Genomic DNA, 12,657 nt, shown 5'->3' with positions numbered 1-12,657 from the left:
GGCCCAGGATCGGACATTGTTTCGTTCTGCTGTGCATGGGGTCGCTATGAGTCAGTTCCGACTCGATGGCACCTGACAACAACAACATATAAATGTGAACAGTTCTACGATGAAAATGGATGTGCGTGTATTTATTTGTGTCACTGCTCTTATTTCTTGAGGCTATGTATAAATTAGAGTGATGGCTGAGTTATACAGTATTTCTGTTTCCAGCTTTTTGAGGAAGTGCCATACACATTAGTTGCACCATTTTTCAGTCCCACTGGCAGTGTAGAAGAGTCCCAGTATTTACACACCCTTGCCAGCGTTTGTTGTTTTCTGGTTTATTTGTTTGTTTTTTGTAACTTTGAAATTTGCATCTGTGTTATGGCTGATGCTTGGGAACATTTCTTCATATATTTGTTGATTGCCTGAGTGTCTTTTTTGCTGAACTGTCTGTTCATGTTCTCTGCCCATTATTTAACTGGATTATTTGTTGTTTTCTTGTGGCGTGCTGAGGTTTTCTATAAATTTTAAAGAGTAATCTTATATGTCTTTGTCTTATGTGTCATTGCCAAAAATATTTTTCCAGTCTGAGTTCCCATTTTACTCTTTTGGTGAAATCTTTTAAATTACATTATAGCTGTAGATTGCTTTGGGTAGTGTTGATATTTTTCAATGTGTTAGGTCTTCGTATCTATGAGCATGGCATATTCTTCCATTTTTGTATATCTGTTTTGTTTTCTTGTAGTCGTGATTTGTACTTTTCTTCTGTATATATCTTGTTTCTCTGGATAGCTTTATTCTTAAATACTTCTTCTTTTGGGTGGCTATTGCAAATGTTATTGTTTTCTTGATTTTCTTTACAGAGTTTTCTTCCGGTTTCTTTGTTCCACATAATTTTCTGGACTGAGTTTATTTATTTACGTATATATTTAGTTAGTTAGTTAGTGGTGCTACTGGTTTCTTTGTTCCACATACATGTCGGCACTGAGTTCATTTTGTTTGTGTGTTTTCCTGCCATTTTCTTCATTGCTGTTTTTTAAATGTTTACTAAATCCTTGCGGTTTTCCTTTTTACTGTTTTCATGTGAAGTGTGTATTCATTTTCTTTGATGTTACCCTGTAATTCATTAAATTCTTGTCCAGTTTGAAACAGTCTGTTTTATTTTGAAATCTACTTGACTTCCTTACCATTGGAAAGTTCTGTATCTACACTGCTTCCTCTTTTTGCTTTGTAGTTGTCTTCTTTATAAATTGCGATCGCAGGTTCCCTGTTTTCAGTCTTATAGGTTTGTTTTACTTTAAATACTGGTAAATCTGGATTGAGTTCTGGGTAGTGTTGTCATGTGTGTTAATCTCAGGTTGTTGTCTGCTGTTGTTGGTTCTCAGTCCAAATAACCAGACCAACTTTACAAAGCTCTTTGTATAATTGGTCTGGTTATTACACATTCCTTTAGTTTTTGTTTATCTGGAAATAATAATTTCTCTGTCATATTTGAAGCACAGCTTTTCTGAGTATTTAGTTTCTTGTTGATCATTTTTTTCTCTCAGAGTTCTGTGTATGTCATCCCATTGCCTTTTTGCCTGCATGATTTCTACTGAGTTATCAGAGACTTTTTATTGAGTCTCCTTTGTAGGTAACTTCATTTTTTCAGAGCTGTTTCAGGACTCCTTTCTTGTCTTTAGTTTTGGAAAGTATGATTATTATATATATTGGTGATTTTCTTTTGGGGTCTGTTCTATTTGGCCTTTGTTTAGCTTCTTAAATGTTTATCTTTTCTTCCTATGAGTTTTTGTCAATTTTCTCTGTGCTTTTTATTGTTGCTTCCTGTTCTGGAATTTCAATCCCCTGAAAGTTGTTCTTCATCATGGTGTAACATAAATCTTAGGCTTTCTATAGTTTTTTTTCTGATTGCTTCTCTAGCATAGTGATATTTAGAGATCTGTCTCAGTATTATAGTGAGCCTTTGGCTGTGTCCTTCACAAGCTTCTCAGCTGCACCTTCCATTTCTCTTAGGTGAGACTAGAAGGCTAGAAGGTGCAGAAATTGGTTATTTCCCTCTCCCCACATTGAAAATTGTTGTTGTTAAGTGCTTTCAAGTTGGTACTGACTCATAGCAACCCTGTATAGGGTTTCCGAGGAGCAACTGGTGAGCTTGAACTGCTGACCTTGCAGTTCAAACCAGTCTTGCAGTTCATTAACCTACAGTGCCATACCAGGACACTAAAGATTAGAGGGGACTGAATACTTCCCCAGGTTGGTTGTTGTTGTTTAGTTGAGTCTGTTCTGACCCATAGCAACCCTGTATAGGGTTTCCGAGGAGTGGTTGGTGAGTTTGAATCACTGACCTTGTGGTTCAAACCAACTTTGTAGACCAGCACCACACCAGATTAAAACCAGATAAAACCCAAGTTAATTAGGCTCTCATAAAATAGTTCCTCTTGAGGACAAAGCTTTTGTAAGCAGAGCAGATAACTTTGGGTGTATTTCAAAATACTATTCCCCTCCTCCTATCAGAAATGCAATGGGATTTTTTGGGATCTTCACAGTGAGAACCTAGTGGGAATTCTGAAATAAAAATCAAGAAAATGTAGGGGTCTTTTAGACCGACCTCTTACCTCCTGTAGCATAGTGTTTATCTCTCAAGATTTTACATAATGAGCTCCTGCAATTTAAATATTACAGTTTAAAGTGTTCCTACTAGTACTGGCTGTAGCTGTGGCCTCCTGTTCCTGTCCTTCTGCTCTAGGTGTGCTGTGAGTATTGATATATGTCCTCAGTTCTGGGATAGCAGTTTATCCTATGACTTCAATTCTCAAATGCATCTAAGAACAGGATAGGATGAGATGGGACAGCATCCAAACTCTTTGTGTCAGACTGGAAACCGGAAGTCAAATAAGTGTATTTAATATTTTCATTTTATTCTAGGAATACTTATTTTACCAAAGACAGCTCCAGTCACTTTTACGAAATACTTTGTCTACTGTGCAAGTGATGATAACTCTTAAAACTGTGTTTAGTAATGTGGTAAAATGCAAGGACAGATTAATACAGTAAATGACTTACATATATTTATGGTATAATTTGGAGTCCTGGTGTGCAGCTCTAGGATAAGCACTGAATTACTTATCACAAGGTTTGTGGTTCAAACCCACCAGCCACTCCTTTGAAACCATATACAGGATTGCTATGAGTTGAAATCAGCTTCATGCTGCTTAACCAACCAACCAATGTATTTTATTGAAAAATTATGCTGTCCAGAAAAGGTGGTGTATGAATGATAGATTATTGTATTTGGGAATTTGAAATGATCTGTTTTATAAGGATTAGTTAGTAGTTGTAGCAGTAGTTAAGTGCTATCAAGTTGGTTCCAATTCATAGTGACCCTTATTTAGGCTTCATGAGGAGTGCTACCACTGATCTTGTGGTTCAAACTGACCTTGCAGTCCAGTGCTTATCCTACAGTGCCACATCAGGAGTAAGTCATTATATATGAATGTGGTAAATTAGATATATATTTTTGTTGTTATTTATCCTGCTTGGTACTTTGTTCTTCCTAGATCTGTGGTTTAGTGGCTGACACTAATTTTGGAAAGTTCTCAGTCATTATTACTTCAAATATTCCTTCTGTTCCTTTCTCTCATCTCATTTTGGCATTCCCATTACAATTGTAAGAATGTGTTGAAGAAAAATGTGTTTTAATGTTCTACTTTAGCCTAGTACCAATCCTTTCGTTACTCTTGTACTAGAGAATTAAAGACATTGAGTCTAAATTAAAGAATGTGAGTTTCATAGATCAGCATGATGGTTAAAACAGAAGGCTGTAGTATTAGATTATCTGGGTTTGGACCAGTTATGCCATTTAAGGAGTCTTGGTGTGGCACTGTCAGATTAGCACTAGACTGCTAACCACAAGGTCAGCAGTTCAAACCTACCAGCTGCTCCTTGGGAACCCTATACAGGATTTCTATGTATCGTAACCTATTTGGTGGCACTTAACTACAACATACCATTTAATGTGACCTTCGATATGTGATTTAATATATCCTAGTCTAAATTTTCTCATTTGTCATTTATATTCCTCACAGGATTGTTGTGAAGATTAAATAAAATAATTCATATAAAATAATTAATGTAGTACATGACACATAGTAACCTTTTGTTAAGTGTTAGGGTGTGTTTTGTCTTATTACTAACCATGTCATAGAGTTGAACACAGATGCTTGACTTTAGGATTATAATCTTTTTTTTTTTTAATAAATAAAATAAATTTAAAATTTTTTATTTCAATTTTAGTGGCATCATTCTTTATTCTCCCCAGTAAGGTTTTATACTATTTATATGGCAGAAAAATTGATGCTGTAGCTTTGATAGCAACAAGGTTTAAGAATAATTTATATAGGCAGATTTTGTTTCTATAGAATCAGAAATACTATCACTGAACCATAACTTTGAGTTAAACCAAATCTACTTCTACCAAGCTAATTCTGACTAATAGAAACCCTATAAGACATAGTTGAATTGACCCGTAGAGTTTCCAGGCCTATAACTCTTTATCGAAGCTGACTGCATATCTTACGTCTGTGGAGTGTCTGGTGGATTCAACCTGAGTGCTTAAATACTATGCCACTAGGGTGCCTGTTTCAATTATAAAATGGAATTTAATAGTATGTGAAGTGATTCTACTTTTCCCTAAAGATTAACCAATGCTGTAGATTTTAATAATCTTATTGAGAGCTATACTTAACATAATAATCTAATAATATAAATTACCCCTTCATTTATTTGTTTTAATTATTGTGTTTGCCTTAGTGATGCTATTTACTGTACACAGCTTTGGAAAATCTATTTGGTCAAATAAAACTTATGGAAATAAGAAAAATTAGGATTATTTGTTATTTTTCATAACATGGCTATTGGATTTATCTTGTAGGAAATAATAATTACTAAACACCTACAATGTACAGTCCTGGAGTCTTGGTGTGGCGCTATGAGTTAATGCGCCAAACTGCAAAGCCATTTGAACTGCAAGGTCAGTGGTTCAAGCTCACCAACTGCTCCTGGGAAATCTTATACAGGGTCGGTATGGGTTGGAACCGACTCGATGGCTCTTAAAAACAACAAATGTATAGTGCTGGTGTCCTGGTGGCACTGTGGGTTAATGCGCAGGACTGCAAGATCGGTTTGAACTATAGCACTGGTAGTTCAGGCTCAATAGCTACTCCTCAGAATCCCTATACAGGGTCGCTATGAGCCGGAATTGTCTCAACAGCACTTAACAACAACAACATATCTAGTTCTGGTATAACACTATGGGATAAAGCAGTGGACTGCAAGGTCAGTTTAAACAGCAAAGTAGGCAGTTCAAACACATCAGTCGTTCCTTAAAGCCCATACAGGGTTGCTATTAATCAGAACCAACTCAGCAACATCAGAACCAACCACAACAACATCAACATGTGTACTTCTGGTATCGCGTTGTAGGGTAAACACTGGACCACAAGGTCAGTTTGAACTGCAGTGTTGGAGGTTCAAACTCACCAGCCGCTGCTTGGAAACCCTATATAGGGTTGCTATGAATTGGAACCAATTTGATGGCACTTAACAACAACAGCTGCCATATATAGAAAGAGTCCTGGTGTGACACTGTAGGATAAGCCTCGTCTGCTAACCACAAGGTGGGCAGTTCAAACTCACCAGTTTCTCTATGGAAACCCTATGCAGGGTCGCTATGAGTCATAACTGACTTGATGATGCTTAACAACAACAACATCTAAAGAATATTGTATAATCGTATTTTTAATGTATATGGAATATTAGGTAATTATGTGGGAGGATACCAGTTATGTGTGTTTGAGAAAAAAGACTTTCAGACCACCATGATCTCATGTATATAAAAATTTAAAAGAGAGGGAATGTTGGACACCACATGAATACATAATGTGTGTGAATGTGCCTGTAGGCATGCTCATGCTGTTTACAGAGGAGTTTTGTGACGACACTCAGCAAAATGTTAATGGTGGTTACCTGTGGACAATATAATGAGAATATTGGTCATGGATGGGGTCAGACAAGTTTTTTTGTTTGTTTTTTTATTAGAGTTTTTAAGGGTGTAATCTTTTTTTTTTTTTAATGCTTTATTGTGAGTTATGTGATAGTTTACATGGGAGAACATTAGTTTTACATTCATCCTATCATTTATCGTTTCATTGCCATGGTTACAGTCCCCTCCATGCATCATCAACCAACCAAAGGGTATACACTACAAGCCTGCTTCCCGGTCATCAGCACACAGCCCTCTCCCTCTCTGTGTCTGAAGTCCCCAGCTGAACCATCTGTACACATCATCGTCTATGCCTCCATCTCAGGCATCACTGCTTCTCTGGGTAGGGTCCCACTCTCTACTCTTCTCCTTTAATGGTCCCAGGGACCTCTGCTCCTAGACTGCAAAGTTAATCACTCCCCTCCTTGCTACAAAATGTCTGCCTTTACATTTCCAACCCTCACAATCAGCCCTGATAACAATTATTCATAATTGTATCACAAGAGACCTTTCATCATTTCCTTTCATCAGCCCCTCCTAGACAGATTGGATACTATTCAGTGGAGACTCTACCTTCCTCCATGCCCTCTGGATCTAGGTTCCCTCTTGAAAGCTTGTAAGCCAGTCACTTCTTGCCTTTGTAGCCACCCCCACCCCCATTTTGAGTAGCCAATGTCCAAGTTGCCCATCCCTGTCTACTCTGTGTATGGAGGAGGTAGGAATGATCCTTGCTGTAAAGATTTGTTCCCTCTTTTGAGCTACTGCATCCATAGGTGTAGGTCAAGTTCATCAAATTGTATCAGATTACTCTTTTTTTCCTCTTCTTTCTTCTTCTAGTTGAGCTCTGATCATCCAGTCATTGAAGCCAGGTCAAGTGGGTATTATCTGCAGGTGTTGGTGTTCTTGTGCTTATGCCCTCTCTTCTTATCAGCTGGATGCTTCACTCTCCATTCTAGTCCTCTGTGGCTGTCACTGTCTCTGGACCCAAGAGTCCCCAGGTCTTGCCACACTGCTGGCCAACTAGGTCTCCACCCGGGTTCACAAGAGTCTATTGAACATTGTAGAGTTTAACTTGCAGCTTCATTGCTTTTTTTCCCTCACTTCCCCTTATCAGTGACGAACATGGTCACCAATCAGAGTGTGTATTCCCACTGAGTCTTAGTCTTGGAAGGGGGTTTGCTCTGAGGGGATGTGACCACTTGCCTTGATGTCTCCTGGGTAAGCAACTTGCTTGTTCTTGTATTAATCAGTCGGTCTGCCTATATGGCTTTATATTTTTCCTGTCGGTCTTTCTGTTCTTCTAGCCACTCCAGGCTGGTCTGCCCATCCTTTCAAGTGGAAATTTCCCACCTCTGAAGATCTGGATGCTGTTCGGGATTCCACCTGTAGTCTTATGTAATGCAGAGGCTCTGTCAGACGCCTCCTTCACTGGGCACGTTGTAGCCCCATTTTAGGTATTCCAATCAGTTCTAGGCAGAAGACGGACTTACAAGCTTTCTATGGTGATATTTCTGGCTATTCCTTTCTCTCCTCCTACAGTATCTATTTTATAATATAATCCAAGGAAAACCAAGATTCAAAAGACAGCCAAGCATCTTAACATCATTTCCCTCCTTTTCCCCATTCCAACCATGTGTCAATCCCAGTTTCCCAGAGCCCTGTTGTTCCAAGGTTGTACATACATCATTATTTACCTCTGTCCCACTTAGCCTATGCATCAGGCAAGTTTTTACTTTCCACTTTGCCTTTCAGTTGTTTTTGAAGTTTCTAGCATAGTTTTTCAAATAAAAAATTAACAATAATGTATTATATAAAATTACTTTATTTTTAGCCACAAATTTTTAAGGTTCTCCAGAATGTCCTATTATTGTTAAGTGCCATCAAGTTGATTCTGACTCATAGCGACCTTGCGTAGGGTTCCTGAGGAGTGGCTGGTGAGCTTGAAGTGCTGACCTTGCAGTTCAAACTGACCTTGTAGTCCAGCACCTTAACTCGCAATATTCTTGGAATAAAGTAAAACTCATATAAATGAATATTAAAAAGCTAGACTATTAGAGGAAATGGACAAAGTAAATAAATTATTCAGAGAAAGCTCTGATGCTCAATAGCAATATATAAAGATATTTATCTGCAGCTGTGATTAGGAATATGGCTAAAAAGATTATCATTTTGCTGCCATCATCTGGGCAAATATTTGAATGTCTTATAATGCCAAGTGCATCTGAGGGTTCAGGGAGAAGAGTTCTTGCAGAAACTGTATGCAAGAGGATAGTGATAATTGGCTATGTGGTGAAGTTCAAAATGCTTATATCCAATATTTCTAAGCAAACCTCTTAGAGAAATTCTTGTACATTTTTACAAATAAATACATTGCAGCATTATAATAATACAAAATTATAAATTTAGTACAAAATTACCTACATTTCCATTATTATGGCACTTCATAAATAAACCCTGTTATAGTCAAACAATGGGATACCATATAAGTTAACTGGAAAACAGTCATTATATATGGATGGATCCTGAAAACATGATTTTAAGTAAAAGCGATTCAACTAGAAAATTATTAATAAAATTATGCCATTCATGTAAGTTTTCAAAATATGAAGCATTTATAGACCTATTTGTATATGATCAAAGTATCTGATTGGAAGGATGTATAGTAACTTTTGACTATTTAATGCATGTATGAAGGGAGGATATTGAGAAAGAAGTACGAAGACTGAAACTTATATATATATTATTTTCTCTAAGAGATAAAGAGTCCAAAGTAAATGATGGCAAAATGTTAACATTTATTTTATCTCAATTATGATTTGATTTGTGATTTGTTATACTTTGTATATTTTTCTTATATTGTTTGAACTATAATGGTATTTCTAATATAAAATATTTTAAATACATTTTTCTAAACAATGGAAATAACGTGAATGTTGATACAATGTGGAAAATGTAGTCTATGTCACTGAACAGTATTTGTAGAAATTGTTAAATGGGAACATAATTTGCTATGCAAGCTTTTACCAAAAACACAATAAAAATGTTAAAAAATGTGTTCTGGTTTTTCAATTTCTGAGGTTCTGTGAAACTAGGTTGATCTGTTAAAAGACAAAGTAATGTGTGTATTCCATTTCCAGAGAGAAATAGTATTAAAAAAACAAATTAGACATTATTTGCATAATACATTTCATATTTTTTTTAAAAGTGTTTCCTATTAATTTTTTTTTCCTTTTCAGACAGCATGTTTTCGAGAAGAGAGGGATGTACTAGTGAATGGAGACAACAAATGGATTACAACTTTGCATTATGCTTTCCAGGATGACAATAACTTAGTAAGAATCATTTATTAACTTTTTCTTGGCATAATTTAGAATTTTTTCCTTTAAAAGTTATTTAAATGTGTATGCTGTATTTAAAATGACTGTTTCACAGAGTGAAAGTTGTTATTTGATATGTGATTTGTAAGTTAGTACCTTTCCTTTGGAATTTTTTATGTTTTTTAATAACCAAGCCCCAATGTGGCGCTGTGGGCTAATGCGCTAGACTGCAAGGTCTGTTTGAATCACAAGGTCACTGGTTCAAGCTCTCCAGCTGCTCCTTGGAAACTCTACACAGCATCACTATGAGTTGGAACTGTCTCGATGGCACTTAGCAACAAAAATAAGCAAGTCAAAGTTAAATTCCTCTCCTTGAAATTCTAAGTACTCAAGATTTTTCTTTTCACGATTTCCTGAATATATTTGATTTGTAGACTCGATGGCACCTAACAACACTGTATTGCTATCTAAATTTTTACCTATTTCTAAAGTAGAGCCACAGTTAGAACCTAGGTTGGTTACATCTAATTTTATACTAAGATCACAAACCTCTTGGTAAATGAGGCTGGGAAAAAGCTTGCAGAAAAATTAAAATTTTAGAAGTACTGCCAATTGAAAGTAAATGGGAAATGAGATAAACAAGTAAATAGGAAAATGAAATTAAGTTCACTACAATTCAGTATATGGAATCCTGGTGTGGCGCTGTGGATTAATGCACCTGACGCTCACCAGTCACTTCTTGGGAACCATATACAGGGTCGCTATGGGTCAGAACCGACTTGATGGCACTTAACAACAACAACAATTCAGTATATAATTCTTTGGCTTCCTAGTCAAGGCTTTCTATTCGTGATTCTCTGTGCTCAAGAGCAAGTTTCAGTCTTTTCTGACATCCTTTTTTTTAGAATGAAAAAAAATACGCTATTACTGAGATAAATTTCACATACCATCAAATCCACCATTTAAAAGTGTACAGTAGTTCAGTAGCTTGTAGTATATTCACTGAGTTGTATAACCATCTGATTCTAGAACATTTTTATTTCTCCAGAAAGAAAACTTATGTCCATTCTTTTCCTCCCTCTTGCTAGCCCCTGACAACCACTGATCTACTTTCTGCCCCTATGGCTTTCACACTTTGGACGTTTTAGGTTATTTTTTGGTAAGTTTGTGTTCTGATTTTAAAAATGATTCAGTAATGTGCATAGCTATGAACAAGGCTACACAGAGGGTGTAGAGTGTATATGTGTGTATGTAAGATCCTCAGGTTTTAATTGACATTAAAACAGATTAGGGAATTTTAGTTAGATAAATAGACAGAGAGAGAGAGAAAGGCTTGATAGAGGCTCAGCACAACCCAACTATTATTTTATCTTTAAAAGAGGTCATTCTTCCTAGATTGTAAAACTTTTTTAGTAAGACCCAATCTTAATATGAGAAGATGGTATGGATTTCTCAGTAAAAGGTGTTGTATAAATATAGTGGTTCTGCCTCATTACTGGATAGACTTGGAGTAGTGGAAGCCAAGAGTGGCCCATTAATTGATCCCAAGTATTTGCAGGTCTAGATTTATTATCTTGTGTTATCCATCCTTTTGCAAGTGAGTGTCTTATCTCTCCAACTAAATTGTGACCTACTGGGAAACAGAGACTATGTCATACTTCTTTTGCACTGTCCTTAAGTAGAAATTTATAAATAAATTTGTTGTTGTTGTTAAGTGCCGTCGAGTCGGTTCCAACCCATAGCGACCCTGTACAGGGTTTCCGAAGGTGTAAATCTTTACGGGAGTAGAAAGCCTCATCTTTCTCCCGCAGAGCGACTGGTAGTTTCGAACAGCTGACCTTAAGGTTCGCAGCCCGATTCGTAACCACTACACTACCAGAATAGTTCCTTAGAATTCCTTAGGAAAGCTATATTATTCAACTTTATAAGCAAGAAGTTCACTTTTAAATCTGATCATGGTCACTCTGGGTTGAATTTGTTTTCTTTTTTTTTATCTTGGTTTTCCCTGAGATGGAGGACAAATGTCCAAAGACCTCCTGACATCCATTTTTGTCATTTCTACCTTTTGGTCTCTTTCTGCATGATGTTCTTGATATCATTCCACAACTTTTCTGGTCTTTGGTGATTAGTGTATGTATCAAATATGAAATGATCTCTAAATTCACATGGAAGGTCATATTTTGACTCTAGTGGACTTATTTTAATTTTCCTCAGCTTCAGGATAAACTTGCATGGGAGCTATTGATGGTCTGTTTCACAGTCTGCCCTGGCCTTGTTTTGGCTAATGATATTGAGCTTTTGTACCATCTCTTCCCACAGATGTAGTCAGTTTGATTCCTGGATATTCCATCTGGTGAGAGTCATATGTATAGTAGCCTTTCTTGTTGTTTAAAAAGATATTTACTATGGATAATTCATTGGTCTTGGAAAATTCTGTCATGCAATCTCCAACCTCTTTTCTATCCTCTTTGTTTTCAACTTTCGCATTCCAATCCAACATTAATTTTCAGTCAGCATATCTTGATGAATTGTATGATCAGTTTCTGACTGAAGAAATTGGTAGAATTCTTCAATTTTATCATCACTGATTTTAGTTGTTGGTGCATAAATTTGAATAGTAGTGGACTAACTGGTCTTCCTTGTAGGCATATGGATATTATCCTGTCGGGGACCAGCCCCGACAAACGTATTAGGGGGCTCATGAAGGGAGATTTGGAGTCCGCGAAAGAAATCACACAGAGTCAATGGTTTGTGCTGAATTCTGATTGAAGCTTTTTTTTACTTAATTTTTTCAGCTCCTTATATACCATTAAAATCTCATAGTGTACAATGATCTCATACACAATCAATTTCTTTGAAGCATTCATTACACATCCTTGATTATATCATTTTTTACTTTGTGTCTATACAATGCTAACAAAGGTATTTTTCTTATCCTGTTCTTCTCATCCATCAAGTATTCTTTATCATTGATACGTAAATGGTCTTATTAAAATATCTTAATCTTTCTGACATCCTAAAATGTCAAGTTAACCTTAAAACACTATTCTAAATCTTAACTCATATTTCTACCCTCACCTATTATTTTCTATAGATTCATTAATCATAACATGTACCTAGACATTATTTTCTATAACAACTGACAACAGAGTTGTTTCTCATGATTGATTAAACAAGAAAAACAAGAACATAAAAAAACACTTAAAGTTTTGTAGTTAAGAAGAAACGGAACAACTTCCTTATACTAACAACTTTTCTATTCAAAACATCTAGTTAAATTTCTACCTATGATCTATTACTGTTCCCTCAGCCCTT

At 36.3% G+C, this 12,657-nt stretch overlaps 1 protein-coding gene across 3 annotated transcripts in view; it reads left to right on the top strand.

Moving 5' to 3' along the window:
- CDC42BPA (CDC42 binding protein kinase alpha (DMPK-like)) overlaps positions 1-12,657 on the top strand; it is a 628,044-nt gene that overhangs the window by 225,066 nt on the left and 390,321 nt on the right. For all 3 annotated transcript variants that reach the window (XM_006871264.1, XM_006871263.1, XM_006871265.1), the window contains one exon: positions 9,262-9,357. In XM_006871264.1, coding sequence (XP_006871326.1) covers positions 9,262-9,357 — 96 coding nt within the window. The remainder of the gene's footprint in view (positions 1-9,261; positions 9,358-12,657) is intronic.

The sequence above is a fragment of the Chrysochloris asiatica genome, unplaced genomic scaffold (genome assembly GCF_000296735.1).
Source record: "Chrysochloris asiatica unplaced genomic scaffold, ChrAsi1.0 scaffold00165, whole genome shotgun sequence".
NCBI lineage: Eukaryota > Metazoa > Chordata > Mammalia > Afrosoricida > Chrysochloridae > Chrysochloris > Chrysochloris asiatica.
Note: the sequence above shows the minus strand (reverse complement) of the source record. Positions and strands in the feature narration are given on the sequence as shown.